At 40.2% G+C, this 22,202-nt stretch overlaps 1 protein-coding gene across 1 annotated transcript in view; it reads right to left on the bottom strand.

Moving 5' to 3' along the window:
• The window catches only part of PTPN4 (protein tyrosine phosphatase non-receptor type 4), a 180,181-nt gene that overhangs the window by 15,291 nt on the left and 142,688 nt on the right, over positions 1-22,202 (bottom strand). Inside the window, exons 16-22 of the mRNA XM_082841828.1 lie at positions 14,350-14,509; positions 10,937-11,020; positions 10,788-10,844; positions 5,066-5,222; positions 1,760-1,926; positions 847-937; positions 701-762 (exon numbers count right to left, since the gene is read on the bottom strand). Coding sequence (XP_082697954.1) covers positions 701-762; positions 847-937; positions 1,760-1,926; positions 5,066-5,222; positions 10,788-10,844; positions 10,937-11,020; positions 14,350-14,509 — 778 coding nt within the window. The remainder of the gene's footprint in view (positions 1-700; positions 763-846; positions 938-1,759; positions 1,927-5,065; positions 5,223-10,787; positions 10,845-10,936; positions 11,021-14,349; positions 14,510-22,202) is intronic.

Genomic DNA, 22,202 nt, shown 5'->3' with positions numbered 1-22,202 from the left:
TGAGGAAAGCTTGTTCCTCAGTAAACTCCTTAATAATCCACAATCCTTTCTCCACATTCTGAAACTCGCAATGTTCTGAAGCATAAGTTTGTCTCTCTCTCTTCTTTTTTGGTATACCTAACCTAACCTTGACTTATTTGGTAACAGTATCCGACCTGAACCTGTTTATAGTCTATCAGTCCTATTTCGTGGGAATATCCATAGTTTGTTTGCTGTTGAGTATCAACATATTGATTATAGGGTAATGTCCCATAGCCTGCTGGGGACATTACTTATTACAGTATATGCACCGAATAACCTTTCAAAAATCCTCCAAATTCTGAATCCCAAAGCATATTTGACCCCAAGGTTTCAGGTAAAGGCTGTAGACGTGTATAGGGTATTATCAAACTTTTTGATATTTCAATCTAATAGGTGAAAAATGGTAGTAATTCCTTGCAGTTTTGACATGTACTTTTCTTTATGTAAATTAAGTTGAGCATATTATTCATTTAAGTGTTTGTTTCTGTTATTTTTCTTTGTTTCTGTTATTTTTCTAAGTGTTATAACAGTATAATAGTTTGGCTTAAAAAAAAAGTCCTTATCAGAGGTACATACTAAAAGAGCTGATTGTCATTATCATGGATTCTGGAATAAATCTCAAAGTTAGAGTGGTCCCTCTTATTCCAAATGACAAAGGCATAATTTAAAAAAAACTTACATTTATATAATTTGCATTGATATAGTCTTCTTTACCCTTTAAAATGACCCGTGTAGCATCATCTGAAAAAATTTAAAAGAAAGAATGTTTTAATAAAGTTATGTTAAGAAGATTAAACATAACATACAGAGAGGGTAGATACTCACAAGGCGAAATATCTCTGTATCTATTTTTGGAAATGTTCTGAGGTAATTTGGCACAAGACATTGTCATTCCAGGTTTTTTCCGATATAGTTGCTAAAAAAAAAAAAAAAAAAAAAAAAAAAAAAAGAACGTGTCCAGAAAGCCATCAAGAGTTTCTGTTTTGTTTTTGTTTTCCAGACTTTTCTATGCTATCAAGAAACAGGTTTTTTTCCTTGGAATACCACATCTATACAATGATGTACCTTAGGTTTAGTAAGGTATTGAACCAGATTTGCAAAGCTGAATTTTGCAAAATCTCTGACATGAACTATATATATTTTGAAAAATAGTAAAACAAGTAAAAACAATTTTCCTTACAGCAAAAGTACCTGAAGTTTTAAATAGCACATCTGTAGGAAACACCTAGCTTTCATTTACTTTAGAGATATTTAAAAGAAAAATTGACGTGCCCTAAATATTTTATAGTCACCTACCCTCAACATACATTTCAGAGCAACAAATATTAATGATGGCTAACTACCCTGACAAAAATTAGAGAAGGATTAAATACGAGGTAGGTACATATTTTTATGTACAAGGTACAAAAATTATTTTCCTTTAACTCAGTATTTTTACATCTATAATAGTCTATCTGCAACCTTTCATTAAAACAGCTATTTAATTACAGAGAAAATGTAGCTTGATGACATACCTATAAAACCTCCTTATCCCTCTGTTTTAAACAGATATCTATTAATGAAACCATAGCTAGTATTTTGGAAGCAACTTCTTAAAACTTTGCATTTTAGAATTCTTTTTATATCAAGTATTTTTCAGAATAATATTTTAGTATATAAATTTTAACTGACAGTAGATTAGGCAGTTAAGAAGCCGTGAAAATACAGGCAAACACCTTTCCCACACAACGTTACTTACATCAAACTGTGTCAGCACTGTCCCAGTGATGAGCCCCGCAGCCAGCTGGACCATCGACTCTCGCAGGGAATGGCCATCCTGATGGATGCTATCTAGCGGGGCTTTCTCAGGAATGTACTGGAAGTCCGGCTCATTCTCTAGCTTTTCTTCCACTACATCATACACAGCTACAAAACCAAAACCAAAATCAAAAAAGCCTCATGGAAACCTTAATGAGTTGGCGAAAGGAAATTACCAGATATTATTTAATTCTGTGTCAGGAAAAATATTCATTTATTCCTAACTCATCAGATCTGAGTCTGGGGCCACTGTGTATGGGTTGAGAGTGGCTGTGGAGTAGAAGAAGTACCTCTGGGGAAAAGAAGGTTCTTGGCCATATTACTGAAAATGTCTGTAACTTGAAGAGACAGTAGGAAAAAGAGGAAGGCCAAGAAGCAGCTCTGACCGGATCTTTAATTTGTGGACCTGGGACAAGAGCAGCAATAGAGGCCTATACACACCATAGGTCTAGACGTGAAAAGCTACACATAAGCGGAACAGAATACTAAACAAAATACTTTCTATTCTCATTCCTTGATGTATCTACCAAACAACTTAAGAGGTCAGATTTCAAAGGAGAATTCTAGGCCAGAATGCATGGTTGTGGCAGTGAGGGGAGCCACCCCTAGACTGTGGCCCTTAGGCCACCCTCAGCTCCACTCTTCAACGTGGGGGCCTATAAGCACACCCTGAACCTCACAGCCCACACGGAAGCCCATTCTACACCCCTTTGGAAATTGCTTCCTCTGCGCTACCCTGTTGGCCTATATCATGTGATCAACCCTTGGGAGAACGGATCTGGGAAAAATGGCCACAGAGGCCCAGGAATGGGCTCAGAGTTATTTGGTCAGAGAACTGAGGGTTGAAAAAGGTGGTCTAAAAGGACGGGGAGGTCACAGACGCTGTGACCTTGGTCCCACAAAATCCTGACCCCCATGGGAAAAGGCAAAGCTGAAGCAGAGAAGAGCCCCTTAAGGATGGAGTCAAGCTTCTGGCCTTGTTTAAGAAGTTTTGTTCCTGCTCAAATACATATGTGCTTTTGAGAAGAAGAGATTTCTGAAATGAAGAATGTAAAGACAAAAAGATGGAAATGCAATCTGTCTAAGAGGAAATAAGATTTAAAGGGGGAAACACCAGGAAAAACAAGCTACGTTTTGGCAAACATAATTTAAAATTTTGATTATACAGTATTTTTTAAAAAATAGACATGACAAACCCACACTGAAAATGAATCCTGGTCTAGATTTTGATAATAAAGCAATATTAGAAAGATCATTGCCAAAAAATGTACGCCCTAGGTGGGTTCCTCTCCTAATTTAAAGTATAAATGGAGTGATTTGGAATTGCAAAAAGGCCATGCCTTTTCCATTATATAGACTTTTCTTCATATTCTGCTTCTGAACTAGTCATGAATTTGTGAGCAGGTAACTGAAATGTCTTGGTGCCTAAATGTCCTCAACTATAAAATGGGGATAATTTATCACTGGATGGCTGTAAAGGTTAAATGAGAATACATAAAAGAGCTCAGGTCTATGGAAAGCATTTAAAAACTATTAGCTAATATTATTATTAAGTTCTTTAGGATCTGTTACCAAGAGAAAACAGAAAAAAACAAATTGAGAGATGATTCTTAGTATGACATTTAAGTTGTTTTATGTGACAGAAAATGCCTAAAAATGAATCACCTAAATAACAGATCTAAATAAATGAGTTTCTTTAAAAGTCAAAATAGAATGTTCTGTTGAAGTCCTCTGAATTTTCCTAGGAAGCCAATTCTAAACCATGAACGCAGAAAAACACAAAGTACAGGCAAAACTCGTTTTATTGTGTTTCTCAGACATCTAACTATGGTATTTTTTTTTTTTTAAACAGATTGAAGGTTTATGGCAACCCTGTGTTGGGCAAGTCTACTGGTGCTATTTTTCCAACAGCATTTGCTTACTTCGTGTCTCTGTGTCATATTTTTGTAATTCCCGTGATCTCAAACTTTTTCATTATTATTGTATCCGTTATAGTGCTCTATGATCAATGATCTTTGATTTACTATTGCAAAAAAGATTATGACTCCCTGAAGGCTCCGATGATGGTTAACAATTCTTAGCAATAAAGTATTTTTAAATTAAGGTATGGATATTGTTTTTTTTTTTTTTAGACAATGTGATTTATTGCACACTTAACAGATTACAGTATAGTGTAAACATAACTTTTATATGAACTGGGAAACCAAAAAATCATGTGACTCGCTTTACTGCGCTGTTTTCTTTATTGCAGTATTTTCTTTATTGCGGTAGTCTGGAACCGAACCTGCAATATCTCTAAGGTCTGCCTGCAGAGAAGGTAAAATGAAAATGTCTGTTTGTACCCAAGAGGCAAAATGGGTACATGGGGAGAATCGGTAGAGTTCTAATCACATTTTACTTCTCTATGGTATGTAACTGGTGATGTGGCCCTAACCAATAGCCACCCTTGTGGCTAAAACTGTGATTAACGTAACTGTTGGGAACAAAACTAGAAGAGCACGTCTCCTGCCAGGAGGAGGTATGGCATTTACGAATGCTTCTCAGAGGGGACTGGTGAGCGCTGTGGAACCCACAGCAGTGCCATTACGATGAGCACAGGCTGAGGGCCTGGGACCGTGAGCCTGGAGGGAAGGCACAGTTTCTGCGAAAACCCTTCTCGGGACACTGCTGAGGCTGAGCTTACTCCGCACCACATTTATTCTGCACAAAGTGAGAGAATTAGGAACACTGTCCAAAAGGGCAATGGATGGCTTCAGGAGCCCCTGAGCACTCCATGTGGCAGCATATTCGTGAGATTGTCGTAGAAACCGAACTCTAGCTTGTTGCAGGGCTTTCTGCACGTGGAACAGCAAGTATACCTGAGGAAGGACCCAGGACTCCTCAAGCACCTGGGGGCAAGGGAGGCAATCTCAGCCACGGCGGTCAGGACAGAACTTGCCGAGGCTGACATCTGAGCAGAGACCCGAGCGAAGTGAGGGTATACGTTCCACGAACATCGGGAGGAGTGCCTCGGGCAGAAGGGCCATCAGGAAGGCCAGCACAGATGACTGGAGAGGGAGCAAGGCCGGGGGTGGGCAAGGTGGCCAAGAATCTGCATTTTACTCCACATGTGAGCGGAAGCCGCTGTGCCTTGAGCAAGAGACTGACATGACGTGACCTGTGCTTTAAGAAGCCCGCTCCGGCCGCTGTGTCTAGGCATAAACATGAAGGAATTATAAGAACATCCAGTGCGACCCAGAGCACTCACCATTGGGTCGAACTAGAAGGACGAGCTCCCCAGGATGCGTCTCGCAGCTCGCTCTGATGAGCAGGACCACCTGGTCGTGGGTGTGCCCCGCAACGTCCCGACCGTTGATCAGCACCACTTGGTCCCCTTCGTTCAGTCGGGGGACACACAGGTCGGCCTGTAATGGGATGAGAATAAGGTCTCCGATTTGCATCCGGCTTTCTGGAAGTAAGGCACAGGAACTTACGTTTATAGACGCTGCAGCAGAACTAAAACCACATGTAGAAGTCTTCTTCACTCATCCATTAAGAAAGCAGAAGTAGGAATCTCACTCTCCCACAGACACTCCTTTTTTCCTTCTTCATTAATACCTTTTCCCCTAATGCCCTATTATATACCTAGACATACAGAGAAGACTAACATTCTCAAGGTGCACAGATCAAGGCAGCCCTCACTTTGCACTGTGCAGTTACATACAAATTTCAGTCACCACAGCTGAGTTAAATAACACCAGTCTCCTAACATGGTTCAAATTTCAGGAACTGTGATAAATTAATTATGAATAACTGCATAAAGTACAAAATTCGCCGCTAGCCCATGTCAGTCCAAAAGTCACTATGTAAATCATAAATATGCACCATGATCAGTGAGCAATCACATCCCTTCTTTCAAAGGCTACTGGTGACTTGGCGTTGGGCATTGGTTATTCAGTTCATGTAGAGACAGCAAAGTGGGTACTTGTCTCTGTCTCCCAGTGATAAACCCACGTAAAAATGGATAATTTAAAGAGCGAGCTAGCCAAAAAGTTAAAAGTATAGCAAAGAAACAAAAAGGGACGGTGCTGGAAGTGAAATTCAAATTGAACATAAACTGAGTTATAGAAGAAATAGTTGACTATGGAAATATTGACACTTCTGCTGTTTGAGAGACCCCAGATACGCAGGGAAAGGAATTTAGAGAAGGTGAATTTATCAACATAAATGATGAAAGTGGCTGCAACAAGAAGGATGAAGACGTCTGAGGAAGTGATGCTGGCGAAAAACTTCTCAATACGGGCACTCCTGGGAGATATTTCACATCACTGAAAGTGCAAAGGACAAGTGGAAGTGGATTCAGACTTAGAAAGGATTATGACCACTTGCCAAGGTTAAGAAAAAATGCTCACTCTGTAATTTAACCTATATGACAAGGAGACAAGCACTGTTCACAAATTACCTGTGGTAAGTTTTCACAAAGAAATAAAACACTTTAATTCTCAATGTTTCTAATGTTTGGAATTACACGATACTAAATCAGCATGAGTTTTACTATTTTTTCATTTCCCTATATACTTACAAGAGAAAGCATCAGAAATTTTAAAGTTTCGATGAAAAATTTAAAGGCCATGGAAACAAACATAATTTTCCCCACTGACTGTCAAGAGCACTTTGTATGGTTTCAGACTGCACGGTTATCTTTACAGCCCTGCACAACTGTGCACGTGAGGGCTGCCTGTATTTTATTGAGAAAACAAACAAGTAAATAAGGTAAAAGAGATCAACAGAAATATGGACAGCCTGCTCCAGGGACACAGGAATGAGAACACATGGGAGTCAAGTTTGCAGGATGATAGCTCAGACCGCGAAGGAAATGATAGGGCTGGACCTTTCAGAAAGGGCCGTGGCAAAGGCTTGAAAGATGGAAGCACAACTAAACTCACTGTAAAACAAAGTTAACGAAGTCCAATAAGGTACTGTCACTAGTGGAAAGAGCACTGGTCTAGGAGCCAAGTTCCTCCTTTCCGCTTATGAACATGTGTGATCTTAGACACCTGAAACTCTGAGAAAGGAACATGTATCTGTCCTAATTATTCATCGTTGTGAAATTTTTTAAATGAGATATTTCAATGCAAAGCATTAAAATCTGGAAAATTCAAATTTAAGGTTTGGACCATTCTCTCTAGCTGCTTCTTTCTCTACTTCTTGTAGTGGTGTAAAAAAAAAAATCTTTGCATGTTATAGCACAGTGGTTACCCATTATAACTGAAGTAACACTCTCATACTTAATCTGCCTTTTATCAGGGCAGATTTTTATTTGTATTTCATTCGGATCTGGCAAGTCCAGATAAAATGAATTTTGCTGGAGCAAGAGCTATTGGCTCAAATATGATCAGGTAGGAAGAAAAACATGATTTTGGAAATTACCCATTTTAGAAGGTTTCCAATATAAAAAATGACACTAAAATATTTGAAACACTGTCCTTTCCCCTCAAGCACCTAAAATGAGGTTTCTAACTGGAAAACTGTAATAGTCTTTAAATTAATAAAATAATATAAAAATGACACATTTCTATTTATTTAATTTGTTCTAAATTCAGTCTCTATTTATGAAACATAGTTCTATGTAGCAAAAAGGAAAAATTACCAATATAGTAATCTGTATAGCATAAAAAGAAAATTTCTAGTCATAAAATTTTGTTTGGAAATGAACCTCTCTATAGAATGTTCAAGAACACCCTTGACTTAATTGAAAACTATCCATATTCACTGTTCAGAAAAATCAATATTTCTTTTATGACTATTACAATTGGCATACAAGTAAAAAAAGGTTTATTGGTTTTTTCTAATTATAAGAGCAATACATGTTCATTGTCATGATTTCAGACAATTTAAAAAAAGGACACGGACTTCCCTGGTGGCACAGTGGTTAAGAATCCGCCTGCCAATGCAGGGGACACAGGTTCGAGCCCTGGGCCAGGAAGATCCCACATGCCGCAGAGCAACAGCCACAACTACTGAGCCCGTGTGCTGCAACTACTGAAGCCAGCGCACCTAGAGCCTGTGCTCCGCAACAAGAGAAGCCACTGCAATGAGAAGCCCGCGCACTGCAACGAAGAATAGCCCCCGCTCGCCACACCTAGAGAAAGCCCGGGCGCAGCAACAAAGACCCAATGCAGCAAAAAAAAAAAAAAAAAAAAAAAAAAAGGGAAGATGGAAGCAAGTAATAAATAACAGTAATTCCACTACCCAGATGAAATACTGCTAACATTTTTTATCATGTTTCCAGATTTTTAAAATATATTTACATAACTCATATTTTTTAAAATGGATAAAACAAACATATGAAAGTATAATATGCATTTTTAAATTGAGTATAGTTAATTTAGTTTCAGGTATACAGGAAAGTGATTCAGTTACAAATATATACATATATTTTCAGATTTTTTCCATTACAGATTATTATAAGATATTGAATATAGTTCCCTGTGCTATACAGTAGGTTTTTGTTCTTTACCATAGTGTGTATCTGTTAATCCCATACTCCTAACTTATCCCTCCCTGCCCCTTTCCCCTTTGGTAGCCGTAAGTTTGTTTTCTTTCTTTCTTTTTTATGGCTGCACCGCGTGGCTTACGGGATCTTAGTTCCCTGTCCAGGGATCAAACCCGTGCCCTTGGCAGTGGAAGCGTGGAGTCCTAACCACTGGATTGCCAGGGAATTTCCATAAGTTTGTTTTCTATGTCTGGGAGTCTGTTTCTGTTTTGTAAATGAATTCATTTGCATTTTTAGGTTCCACATATAAGTCGTATCATATGGTATTTGTCTTTCTCTGTCTGACTTACTTCACTTAGTATGATAATCTCTAGGTCCATCCATGTTGCTGCAAACGGCATTATTTCATTCTTTTTTATGGCTGAGTAGTATTCCATTGTCAAATATGCACTTTTCATAATACTATCTTATGGAAATATTTCCATACTTATATATGCTACATCACCTATCATTTTAAGAGCTGCAAAGCAATGCATAACTTACTTAATCAATTCTAATGATGTACATTTTGATTTTCCCTCCAATTTTTAAGTTTCACAAACAATACTACAATGAACGTCCTTGTGTATCCTTTGTTCCAACTGTTTCATTAGAGGTAATTCCTAAAAGTGGAATCGTCAGGTAAAAGACATATTTAATTAAAAATAAGTTTTACTTAAAATTTTTGTTTTTGGGAAAGCGATACACCACACAGTTTACAGAGCTGACTAGGTCTATAAGATTATTATGATAAGAAACCATTTCTTATGTTCTCCCCTATCTTCTCCCCCTCTTTTGAGGCATCTTCTTTCAACATTTTAGCTACATCTTTTGTATTTACCTCGGTATCTCTAAATAACGTTCCAATTTTATTTTTTATTTTTTATTTCAGACGTTATCTAACTTTCTACTTGCTAGATGAGAACTTAGCAATCGTTCGTCTCCTCATCTGCACTCCCAAACACACACACACTTCCCAATACACACTGAACAAATAATTTTGGACTATTTCCCCCATCTTTCACATGTGTAGTAGGTTCAGTAGTCATTTTATACATCATATCCCTGTCTTGTCACCTCTGATCACAAGGGATTTGTTTAAAAGAGGACATCTGGTCCAAGCTGGATCTATGAAGGGTTTGCTTCCTAGGAGTCTGTAAGTTGGATTGAGGGGCCTAATGAGTCTGTTGCTGAGCTGGTAACGTACAAATCCCGAAGTTGCTAGTGGCCACATCACCCCACGTGGACTGAGGGGCAGAATGGTGGTAGCTACACAATTTCTATGTAGTACAGATTTTGGAGTCACAACCATTTCTGCAGGTAGAGTGTGTCTGCGGTGCTAATATTACAGGACTTGGCTTGAAGCTGCTACTAAGTACACTTCTCATTTAGAATGTATTTTATTTGGAGCAGCTTGAGAAATGAAGCTAATTCAGTGTACAAACTGGTTTGCACTGAGAGAGAAGAATGGAACATTCACATAAAAAGAAACAGAGATGAAAAATAGAGTCCTGATGATTTTTCAAGTTCTTTCTAGAAGTCTGAGTGCATTCCTGTCCTTGGGTTTTGTGACACACCTCTACAGCTATACGATAAATTCTGTATTTATGGTTAAGCCAGGGGTATTCCGTGAGTTCCTTGTTATTTGCAACCAACAAAGTCCTTAAAAACCAGAACTAAAACCATGTAACATGATATCCTTGATCAATCTTGACTGCGATCTTCAAATCAACTGTGAGGTTGCTGCAAAGCACCAGACCCCATAACTAGCCTCTTCCCTCAGGCTGCAGGTTCCTGCCTCTCCCGGGACACAGAGATGATTGAATGACAATGGGTGCTGGCTCCAAGCCCTTAGAGACCATTTAGGTAAGAGAAATGCAGTTAAACAGAGGAGACAACAACAGAAATGGGGATCTGAAAGCAATATTTGCTATACACAGGATCAATAAAGATGATGTATCCACAATTTATCAAGAATTGTCCTTATGAGCAGAAAGTTCATGGGTGCTGAACCAGAAGGAGGGGGCACAGGGGGTTCATCCTCATGGGTTCATGCAGTCTTTTCTCTACTTTTGCTTAGAATGTTCATAATAAAGAACTTAAAATACATATTTTAAACAGAAAGTAGACAAATAGAACGTAGGTTAAACAATTCTAAATGAAAACAGAAGCCAACAAAAAAAGCAAACAAACAAAAACTATACCTCTGTCTACATTTTGCTGTTTAAAGGGGTTATTTTCATAGAATCTAGCTTCTCTGTAAAAACAAGGATTTTAAAAACTGTTATAGATAGGGAATAAATAAAAATTAACTTCCCAGCAATTAAGGAGATTCAGCCAACATCATGTGCTACTTGACAAATTAAATGATTCATTTCACTCCTTTATTTATACTAATAAAAATACGCATGTATTCTCGAAGCTAGGATTCACTGGGAAGGCTGCTGTGACTCACAGGTGTTCCTGGCGCAACTCGGGACACGATCACAGGCATCTTCTGGTCACATCCTCCCTTCAAAACAGTGCAAATCGAGTATCAGTCAGTATTGGCAACACAGAAACACCTTAATTTAAAAATTGAGTACAATATAAATTCTAAGTTACCTTTACATTGAATCCAAACCTTCCATTTTCATCAGGTTTCATTCTGATTAGGACAAGATTATCATGTGGAATACCACCATTAGGCTTTAAAAGACAAAAATAAATAACTTGTCACGCTCTTCATTTATAGCCTATCCTTCAGATATACACGAAGCATGCTTCCTGTATATTGGTATTATCTAAAGTACATAAAGAAGCATAATTTAAATCTCTCTTGTGCCTTACCTGCATGCTAGACTGTAAGTGCCAAGAGCAACAGGGGCTTTATTAATTACCTGACTAATTAATTTCAGTGTCTGTAGAACCTGCCTCAAAGCTCTGCACGGAGAAAATACTCATAAGTATTACATGAATTCATGTTACTCCCCCTGCTTTTTTTTTTTTTTTTTTTTTTTTTTTTTCGGTACGCGGGCCTCTCACTGTTGTGGCCTCTCCCGCTACGAAGCACAGGCTCCGGACACGCAGGCCCAGCGGCCATGGCTCACGGGCCCAGCCGCTCCGCGGTATGTGGGATATTCCCAGACCGGGGCACGAACCCGTGTACCCTGCAACGGCAGGCGGACTCTCAACCACTGCGCCACCAGGATAGCCCTCCCCCTGCTTTTTAAAAACAGCTTTACTGAGATACAATTCACATACTATACTTCACCCATTCAAAGTGTATAATTCAGTCATTTCTACCATAGTCACAGAGTTGTACGAACATCACGACTATTTTTTTTTTTTTGGAGGCAGCATTTGATTTGGTGGAAACTAAGATGAATTCAGAGATTGCAATTCTCTGGTTTGAAGTAGCAGATGAAATCACAGAGGAAAAAGTTGACAGGCATGTCAATGACCTGTTAAAATGCTACTCTTTGATTTTACAACCTTTTCTTCATCCCCCAAAGAAACCCTGTGTCCATGAGCGGTCACCCCCATCCCCAAGTCCTATTCAACCCTTCGTCTACTTCCTCCCTATATACTTGACTGTCCTGGACATTTCACATATATGAAATTATACAACATACGTCATTTGTTACAGGCTTCTTTCACTTAACGTGTCGTACGCCTGCTCTTTGGGGGTAAGTAGCTGGCTAATTCTTGTTTAGCCTTTGAGACACAGGTCGAAGATGTGACCATTTCTAGGAAGTCTTCCCTCAGCGCCACAGCTGAATTAGTTATTTTTATACACTTATGAATTCCCATAGTCGCTTCTAATTAAAGAGCTTGTTCAGTTCTCAGTCCCCACCTTCCTCGACTCACCAGTAGCACCTGACACAGCTGGTTACTCTCTGTGGCTGCCTTCTCATCAGCCAGTTGACTAGTTTTTTTCCTACCTTTTGGTCTGCATCTTTTCAGTTTCCTTTGCTGGTTCCTTTCAACTCCCTCATGTTTACAGTTTGGAGGACTAAGGCTCCATTTCTAGAACCTCTTATTCCGTTATCTGTACACACTGCACTTCCTGTCTCATGGTTTTAAATACTGTCTACATGCCATTGACTCTCAACATTATACCTTCAGCTTCGACCTCTCCCTTCAACTCCAGAATCCAAACGGACTCCTGCTAGACATATCAACGTGTCCCAGCTGAGCTCCCGACATTCCACCCACCCCTGTTCTACCTGTAGCCTTTCCACATCAGCAAATGGTAACTTCATCCTCCTATTTATTCAGGCCCCAAACCTTGCTGTTGTTATCCTTGCTGTTATTCCCCTCTCTCTAGTCTCCCACAGCCAACTCATCAGCAGAGTAGGTCAGCTCTACTCTAAAACTCCACCCAGAACACAGCTGTGTCTCATCCCTTCCACTGGCACCACCTTCTCCAATCACGGCTGCTTCTTGGGGCCCTGCAACACCTCACAGCCAGCTTCTCTGCTGCTACCCTGCTTTCGGTCCACTGCCAACATACGAGCCACAGTGAAACCGTTAAAACTTAAGTGACATCACGTTACTTCTCTCCTTAGGTATGTCCGTTTGCTTCCAATCTCACTCAGGGTTGAAGAATGAAACATTTACAAGACCAGGCTTTTAGGATCTGGCCCTCTGCTGTCCCCTGTCCTGCTCTGTCCTCGCTGACCCCCTTGGTGTCCCCTGACCACACAGCCATACCCCTGCCTTGGCACCTGCTATTCCCTCGGCTTACCTGCTCTCACGCCAGGTATCCATGTGGCTTATCACCAAACTCATCCCTGGCTCACACTATCTAGAACTGGAACACTCCACTCTGGAAATTCTCTAGCCCTTTTCTGCTTTGTCTCTCTAGCATTTACACTATCTAATACGCTATATATTTAAATTACATATTTTGTTTACTGTTTGTCTCACCCTTATCCCCAGAATACAAGTTCCTTGCAGGCAGAGTTTTTAATTTTTTATTTTACTCTATTATATTCCCAGAGCCTATAACAATAGGTACTCAATAAGTCATTTTTGCATGAAGGAAAAAACAAACTAGACTATAAATTATTTAATAGCAGGGACCACATCTGATTTGTCTGCATACTCCCACTACCTCCTTAAGTACCTGGCACACAAAAAGACCTCAGTAACTATGAACCGATGAATGAATGATGCGTAAGAATCACCACGCAGGTAGCACTCAAGTTGTCATTCATTTTGGGTAAGGATTTTGATCTCTTTTTGATGCGTCTGTGGGGCCATAAGTGTGGGAGAATAGAGTGGCTGCCTCTTATTTTTCAGTTTTAGAAAATGTGGGAGGGCTATGGGCGAAAAACAAGGGGGGAAGAGTGCAATGGCCAGCAGAGACTTCTGGCACTGCCAGCACCTGCTGTGGGACTTCCTCTACCTGCATCTTATTTTATTCCTTGATTTATCCCTTTAAGTTTCCTGAAATACACTCATATTTCTGTCTGTCATTATACATCTTCATGAACACAGTGTATCCTTAAAATTTATTAACAATCTCACCTTTGGTTCATCTACTTGAAAAAGCAATAAAAATTCACCAATCAGGGGATTCTAAGAATTTACCATTTTGTTTGGTACAAAGTACCAAAGCAACTCACGAATATATCTTGAAGAACAGGGTAATTATATATTCTGGAGACCTGTGCTCAATTTCAAAAGGTTGATGAAAATGATAACGTCTCGGGACCCAGTCAATTATGTAATAAAATTAATGGTATTTAATGGATTATTAGCACTTGTTCTGGAAATGTGTGTTTTGCAAGACAGAAATCAACAAATTTGTCAAAAATTAACTTCTAGAGCAATGAACGTTTTATAAATATGATAAAAGGCAATTCCACAATTGTGCTATATGGTGGCACAATTCATGAGCAAACACATGATGAAAAAGAGAAAGTACTATAATATAATTTACAGATAAAACAGGCTATGTTACAAAAAATATTTCATTTACAATTAAACATTTTCAAAGAAATGTGAGAATATTTGAAGAAACTACTTACAGTAGCTTTTTCAGGGGAAGATGGAACATCAAATGTTTCGTTAATATGGTTTTCCAGATCTTGTTGAGAATGTGAAAAATGAATTTGGTTCCAACTGTTTTTCTTTGATTGTTTGGGTGGTAAAGCTGGAGGCTGCCCATCTCCAGGGGTCTCTTGTGATCTAGATAGAAAAAAAGAGAAAAAATAAATATTTTGGAAGTTGTCTTACAGAATTATTATTTTATTTATTTTTTTAAAGTAATGGTAGAATTTTATTTTTTAAATTAATTTTTATTGGAGTATAGTTGCTTTACAACGTTATGTTAGTTTGTGTTAGTTTCTACTGTAAAATGAATCAGCTACACGTATACATATATCCCCTCTTTTACGGATCTCCTTCCCATTTAGTCCGCTACAGAGCACTGAGTAGAGATCCCTGTGCTATACAGTAGGTTCTCATTAGTTATCTATTTTATACATAGTATCAGTAGTGTATATGTCAATCCCAATCTTCCAATTCCTCCCAGCCTAGAATTATTATTTTATTACGATGTCTAATAGGAGACAAGCTTTAAATGTCATGTTTATTTGCAAGTGCCACTGTTTAATGAAATCTTTCTTAACTTTGTAGTTTAAAGTAACAAATCTAATTTCCTACTTTATCAAATCTGTAAACAATTCACATATAATAAAATACACTTTAAGGGTATCTCTATGAAGACATTTATTAATCTACCATAAAAACCCCTTTCTAGGGTTTTCAGCAGTCATGTGGGCAGGCAGGGAGAAATCAGAGCTGAGAGCCGAGCTGCTCCAAAGACAAAACACCCGGTACCATCCAGAGAACTCAAGGGGTTGCCTGTTTTATTTACAGGTAAAACACAATTCACAGAAGTGATGAACACAGCGAGGAAGAGTGCTGAGCTCACTGAGGAGACAACACTGGATGAGTACGTATGTCGGAAAACCCGATTTCAGGTGAAGGGGCTAAAAACCAACAGACACTAGAGAGCATAACCTCAGGCCATAGCAGCGGGAGCTGATCTGACCAGCTAGGCCTGACAGGGCAACTTCAAGGTAGACGCTTAGCACGAGCACCCTCACTCCCTCTTGCAAGAGCACCGGAACCACACCTAACTGCTGAACAGTCATCGACAGGAAGACACTGGAGCTCACCAAAAAAGATACCCCACATCCAAAGACAAAGGAGAAGCCACAGTGAGACGGTAGGAGGGGCGCAATCACAATAAAGTCAAATCCCATAACTGCTGCGTGGGTGACGCACAGACTGGAGAACACTTATACCACAGAAGTCCACCTCCTGGAGTGAAGGCTCTGAGCCCCACATCAGGCTTCCCAACCTGAGGGTCCAGCAACAAGAGGAGGAATTCCTAGAGAATCAGACTCTGAAGGCTAGTGGGATTTGACTGCAGGACTTCGACAGGACTGGGGAAACAGAGACTCCACTCTTGGAGGGCACACACAAAGTAGTGTGCACATTGGGACCCAGGGGAAGGAGTAGTGACCCCATAGGAGACTGAACCAGACCTACCTGCTAGTGTTGGAGGGCCTCCTGCAGATGTGGGGGCTGGCTGTGTCTCACCGTGAGCACAAGGACACTGACAGCAGAAGTTCTGAGAAGTACTCCTTGGTGTGAGCCCTCCCAGAGTCCGCCCTTAGCCCCACTAAAGAGCCAGGAAGGCTCCAGTGTTGGGCTGTCTCAGGCAAACAACCAACAGGGAGGGAAGCCAGCCCCACCCATCAGCAGACAAGTGGATTAAAGTTTTACTGAGCTCTGCCCACCAGAGCAACAGCCAGCTCTACCCACCACCAGTCCCTCCCATCAGGAAACTTGCACAAACCTCTTAGCCTCATCCACCAGAGGGCAGACAGCAGAAGCAAGGAGAACGACAGTTCTGCAGCCTGTGGAACAAAAACCACATTCACAGAAAGAAAGACAAGATGAAAAGGCAGAGGGCTATGTACCAGATGAAGGAACAAGATAAAACCCCAGAAAAACAACTAAATGAAATGAAGATGGGCAACCTTCCAGAAAAAGAATTCAGAATAACGAGAGTGAAGATGATCCAGGACCTCAGAAAAAGAATGGAGGCAAAGATCGAGAAGATGCAAGACATGTTTAGCACAGACCTAGAAGAATTAAGGAACAAACAGACAGAGATGAACAACACAATAACTGAAAAGAAAAATACACTAGAAGGAATCAGTAGCAGAATAACTAAGGCAGAAGAACAGATAGGTGACCTGGAAGACAGAATGGTGGAATTCACTGCTGCAGAACAGAATAAAGAAAAAAGAATGAAAAGAAATGAAGACAGCCTAAGAGACCTCTGGGACAACATTAAACGCAACAACATTCGCATTATAGGGGTCCCAGAAGGAGAACAGAGAGAGAAAGGACCCGAGAAAATATGTGAAGAGATTATAGTCAAAAACTTCCCTAAAATGGGAAAGGAAATAGCCATGCAAGTCCAGGAAGCGCAGAGAGTCCCATACAGGATAAACCCAAGGAGAAACACGCCGAGACACACAGTAATCAAATTGGCAAAAATTAAAGACAAAGAAAAATTATTGAAAGCAGCAAGGGAAAAACGAAAAGTAACATACAAGGGAACTCCCATAAGGTTAACAGCTGATTTCTCAGCAGAAACTCTACAAGCTAGAATGGAGTGGCATGACATATTTAAAGTGATGAAAGGGAAGAACCTACAACCAAGATTACTCTACCAGGCAAGGATCTCATTCAGATTAGACGGAGAGAAATCTAAAGCTTTACAGACAAGCAAAAGCTAAGAGAATTCAGCACCATCTAACCAGCTCTACAACAAATGCTGAAGGAACTCCTCTAAGTGGGAAACACAAGAGAAGAAAAGGACCTACAAAAACAAACCCAAAACAATTAAGAAAATGGTCATAGGAACATACATATCGATAATTACCTTAAACATGAATGGATTAAATGCTCAACCAAAAGACACAGGTTTACTGAATGGATACAAAAAAAAAGACCAATGTATATGCTGTCTACAAGAGACCCACTTCAAACCTAGGGACACATAAAGACTGAAAGTGAAGGGATGGAAAAAGATATTCCAGGCAAATGGAAATCAAAAGAAAGCTGGAGTACCAATACTCATATCAGATAAGAAACAGAAGTCCAGGATCAGATGGCTTCACAGGTGAATTCTATCAAACATTTAGAGAAGAGCTAACACCCATCCTTCTCAAACTCTTCCAAAAATCTGCAGAGGAACGAACACTCCCAAACTCATTCTATGAGGCCACCCATCACACTGATAACAAAATCAGACAAAGATACTACAAAAAAAGAAAATTACGGACCAATATCACTGATGAATATAGATGCAAAAATCCTCAACAAAGTATTAGCAAACAGAATCCAACAACACATTAAAAGGATCATACACCATGGTCAAGTGGGGTTTATTCCAGGAATGCAAGGATTCTTCAATATACGCAAAACAATCAATGTGATACACCATATTAACAAACTGAAGGAGAAAAACCATATGGTCATCTCAATAGATGCAGAAAAAGCTTCTGACAACATTCAACACCCATTTACGATAAACACTCTCCAGAAAGTGGGCATAGAGGAAACCTACCTCAACATAATAAAGGCCGTATACGACAAACTGACAGCAAACATCATTCTCAATGGTGAAAAACTGAAAGCATTTCCTCTAAGATCAGGAACAAGACAAGGGTGTCCACTCTCACCACTGTTATGCAACATAGTTTTGGAAGTCCTAGCCACAGCAATCAGAGAAGAAAAAGAAATAAAAGGAATACAAATTGGAAAAGAAGAAGTAAAACTGTCACTGTTTGCAGATGACATGATACTACACATAGAGAATCCTGAAAATGCCACCAGAAAACTACTAGAGCTAATCAATGAATTTGGTAAAGTTGCAGGATACAAAATTAATGCACAGAAATCTCTGGCATTCCTACATGCTAATGATGAAAAATCTGAAAGAGAAATTAAGGAAACACTCCCATTTACCATCGCAACAAAAAGAATAAAATACCTAGGAATAAACCTACCTAGGGAGACAAAAGACCTGTATGCAGAAAACTATAAGACACTGCTGAAAGAAGTTAAAGAGGATACCAACAGCTGGAGAGATATACCATGTTCTTGGATTGGAAGAATCAATATTGTGAAAAAGACTATACTACCCAAAGCAATCTACAGATTCAATGCAATCCCTATCAAATACCAATGGCATTTTCTACAGAACTAGAACAAAAAAATCTTAAAATTTGTGTGGAGACACAAAAGACCCCGAGTAGCCAAAGCAGTCTTGAGGGAAAAAAACGGAGCTGGAGGAATCAGACTCCCTGATTTCAGACTATACTACAAAGTTACAGTAAGCAAGACAATATGGTACTGGCACAAAAACAGAAATATACATCAATGGAACAAGATAGAAAGCCCAGAGATAAACCCATGCACCTATGGTCAACTAATCTATGACAAAGGAGGCAAGGATATACAATGGAGAAAGGACAGTCTCTTCAATAAGTGGTGCTGGGCAAACTGGACAGCTGCGTGTAAAATGAAATTAGAACACTTCCTAACACCGTATACACAAATAAACTCAAAATGGATTAGAGACCTAAATGTAAGACCGGATACTATAAAACTCTTAGAGGAAAACATAGGAAGAACACTCTTTGACATAAATCACAGAAAGATCTTTTTTGATCCACCCCCGAGAATGAAAATAAAAACAAAAATAACAAATGGGACCTAATGAAACAAAAGCTTTTGCAAAGCAAAGAAAACTACAAACAAGATGAAAAGACAACCCTCAGAATGGGAGAAAGTATTTGCAAACGAATCAACGGACAAAGGATTAATCTCCAAAATATATAAACAGCTCAAGCAGCTCAATATTAAAAAAACAAAAAACCCAATGCAAATATGGGCAGAAGACCTAAATAGACATTTCTCCCAAGAAGACTTACAGATGGTCAAGAAGCACATGAAAAGCTGCTCAACATCACTAATTATTAGAGAAATGCAATCAAAACTATAATGATTAGTAGTTAGAATGGGCATCATCAGAAAATCTAAAACAGCAAATGCTGGAGAGGGTGTGGAGTTAGAATGGGCACCATCACACCAGTTAGAATGGGCATCATCAGAAAATCTACAAACAGCAAATGCTGGAGAGGGTGTGGAGAAAAGGGAACCCTCTTGCACTGTTGGTGGGAATGTAAATTGATACAGCCACTGTGGAGAACAGCATAGAGGTTCATTAAAAAACTAAAAATAGAACTACCGTAGGACCCAGCAATCCCACTACTGGGCATATACCCAGAGAAAACCATAATTCAAAAAGACACATGTACCCCAATGTTCACTGCCACACTATTTACAATAGCCAGGTCATGGAAACAACCTAAATGCCCATCGACAGAAGAATGGATAAAGAAGATGTGGTACACATATACAATGGAATATTACTCAGCCATAAAAAGGAACGAAATTGGGTCATTTGTAGAGACGTGGATGGATCTAGAGACTGTCATACAGAGTGAAGTACGTCAGAAAGAGAAAAACAAATATCGTATATTAACGCATATATGTGGAACCTAGAAAAATGGTACAGATGAACCAGTTTGCAGGGCAGAAATTGAGACACAGATGTTTAGAACAAATGTAAGGACACTGAGGGGGGGAAGCGGCAGGGGGTGGTGGTGTGATGAAGTGGGAGATTGGGATTGACATGTATACACTAACACGTATAAAATAGATAACTAACAAGAACCTGCTGTATAAAAAAATAAAATAAAATTCAAAAATTGAAAAAAAAACAAAAACAAAAACAACCGAGCACCCTGCATGTAGTAACAAGGTGAGTTTTTCACGAAGGCCAGAAGGGGGAACCAGTGGTTCAACTTGGACCCCAGGAAGCCTGCGTCCGTGGAAGTCATGGAGGTTAAGGGACCAGGCAAGGCGAAAACGGTTCTCGTCAAGAGTACCGATCACCACAGGGGTTATTATTTACCTCTGAGGTGGCAGGAGGTCCTCTGGGGAAACAGAAACGTTATTATCCCACTGCCTAAGGGCAGAGGAAAGAGTTGCCAGCTGCTGTGGTAACCAGGCACAAGCTTCAGCCAGTTCCTGCTTATTTTTGTTGACTGATGACTGACACCCAAGACACAGCTGTAAGGTCTTGAGGAAGCAAAACTGTATTAGATCATATTATTGTTCAAAGTTACCCTCTACTCTTCCCTGGCTGACATCATGCTTGGCCATATGACTTGCTCTAGCCAATGAAATCTGAGTAGCCTCTTTTGAAAGGAAGCTCTGTATTTCTCTCTTCCCTCAGCCAGGAGACCAGCCAAGTCCCAAACAGGGGCTGCGGTCAGTCTGGGCCGTAGAATGACCATGACGTGCAGCAGAGCCACAGGTGATCCACCACGTATGCAGAATGTAAGAGAGAAAGAACCCTTGTAGCTGTATGTCACTGTAAGTTGGGGGAATGTGCTACCAGAGCATAATTTAGCCCAAGGTAACTAACACAGAGGTTACTGCCAGAGTGGCTCTTGGAAACATATGCTCCCCTTGGTAGAGAAGCTGTGAACTTCTTGAGAGACTTGCTGCTAGACACGTGACAGATGTGGTAGCGATGCTAAAATCTGCTTAGCACCAAGGGCGTCAGCCAGGATTAACGATGAATGGTCTCACTTCCCCTAAGAGAAAATATAGCCCTCCTCCAACTGCATAATCTAGTGTAAAATATAATCACTAAATACGCAGTGAACAATAATAACCACTCAGCTTTCTACCCAGAAGTCTTCAGGGCACAAAATCCTCTAGCTTCTGATAAGTCTATGAGGACTGCATCAGAGAGCACACCTCCCCTTTTCAGCCAAAGCTTCTCTGAGGTCTACCTTGATGGCCAGAGATTCCAGATCCCAAACATACTAGTTTTTATTCTGCTAATTTCAACTGCCAAGAACCCAAGCCTCTATAAGGCGATGCATTCAAGCGCTGCTTGTGCAAGAAACTGCTAGGAGAGAGCTGCGTGCCTTGGCCATGGCCTGCTGCAGGGACCAGGGCAGACAGAGGCGGGCAACCCTTGGTACAGCCTCTGCGTGCCTTGGCCATGGCCTGCTGCAGGGACCAGGGCAGACAGAGGCGGGCAACCCTTGGTACAGCCTCTGATGGGAAATCTCTAACAAGCAGCTGGTAAGAAGCCTCCAAGACTTTACGAAAACTGGAAGTCACTGGACTCCACATGGATCAACCAATAGGTCTCATCCCTTACTCAGGACTAAGTATAACCACTCAGGCAAGGCAAAGAGAAGCTTTCCTCTAGTTTTGCATACAGTTGCCACACCTGGGAAATGTTCAGTCTCAAAACTAAAGGTCTGGGGCTTCCCTGGTGGCACAGTGGTTAAGAATCCGCCTGCCAATGCAGGGGACACGGGTTCGAGCCCTGGTCCAGGAAGATCCCACATGCTGTGGAGCAACTAAGCCCGTGCGCCACAACTACAGAGCCTGCACTCTAGAGCCCGCAAGCCACAACTACTGAGCCCGCATGCTACAACTACTGAAGCCTGCACCTAGAGCCCATGCTCCCAACAAGAGAAGCCACCACAGTGAGAAGCCTGCACACTGCAACGAAGAGTAGGCCCCACTCGCTGCAACCAGAGAAAAGCCTGTGTGCAGCAATGAACACCCAACACAGCCAAAGATAAAATAAATAAAATAAATAAATTTTTATAAAAACCAAAGGCCTTGGAGGAAGAGTATAAGGTTGAGATCAGGTGGGAATGGAGTCAGAACAACTTTATTCTTGGTTCAGATAACA

This window comes from Leucopleurus acutus, assembly GCF_964270905.1.
Source record: "Leucopleurus acutus genome assembly, chromosome: 6".
NCBI classification, from domain to species: Eukaryota; Metazoa; Chordata; class Mammalia; order Artiodactyla; family Delphinidae; genus Leucopleurus; species Leucopleurus acutus.
The sequence above is the reverse complement of the archived record's forward strand: the minus strand, read 5'-3'. Positions and strand labels throughout refer to the sequence as shown.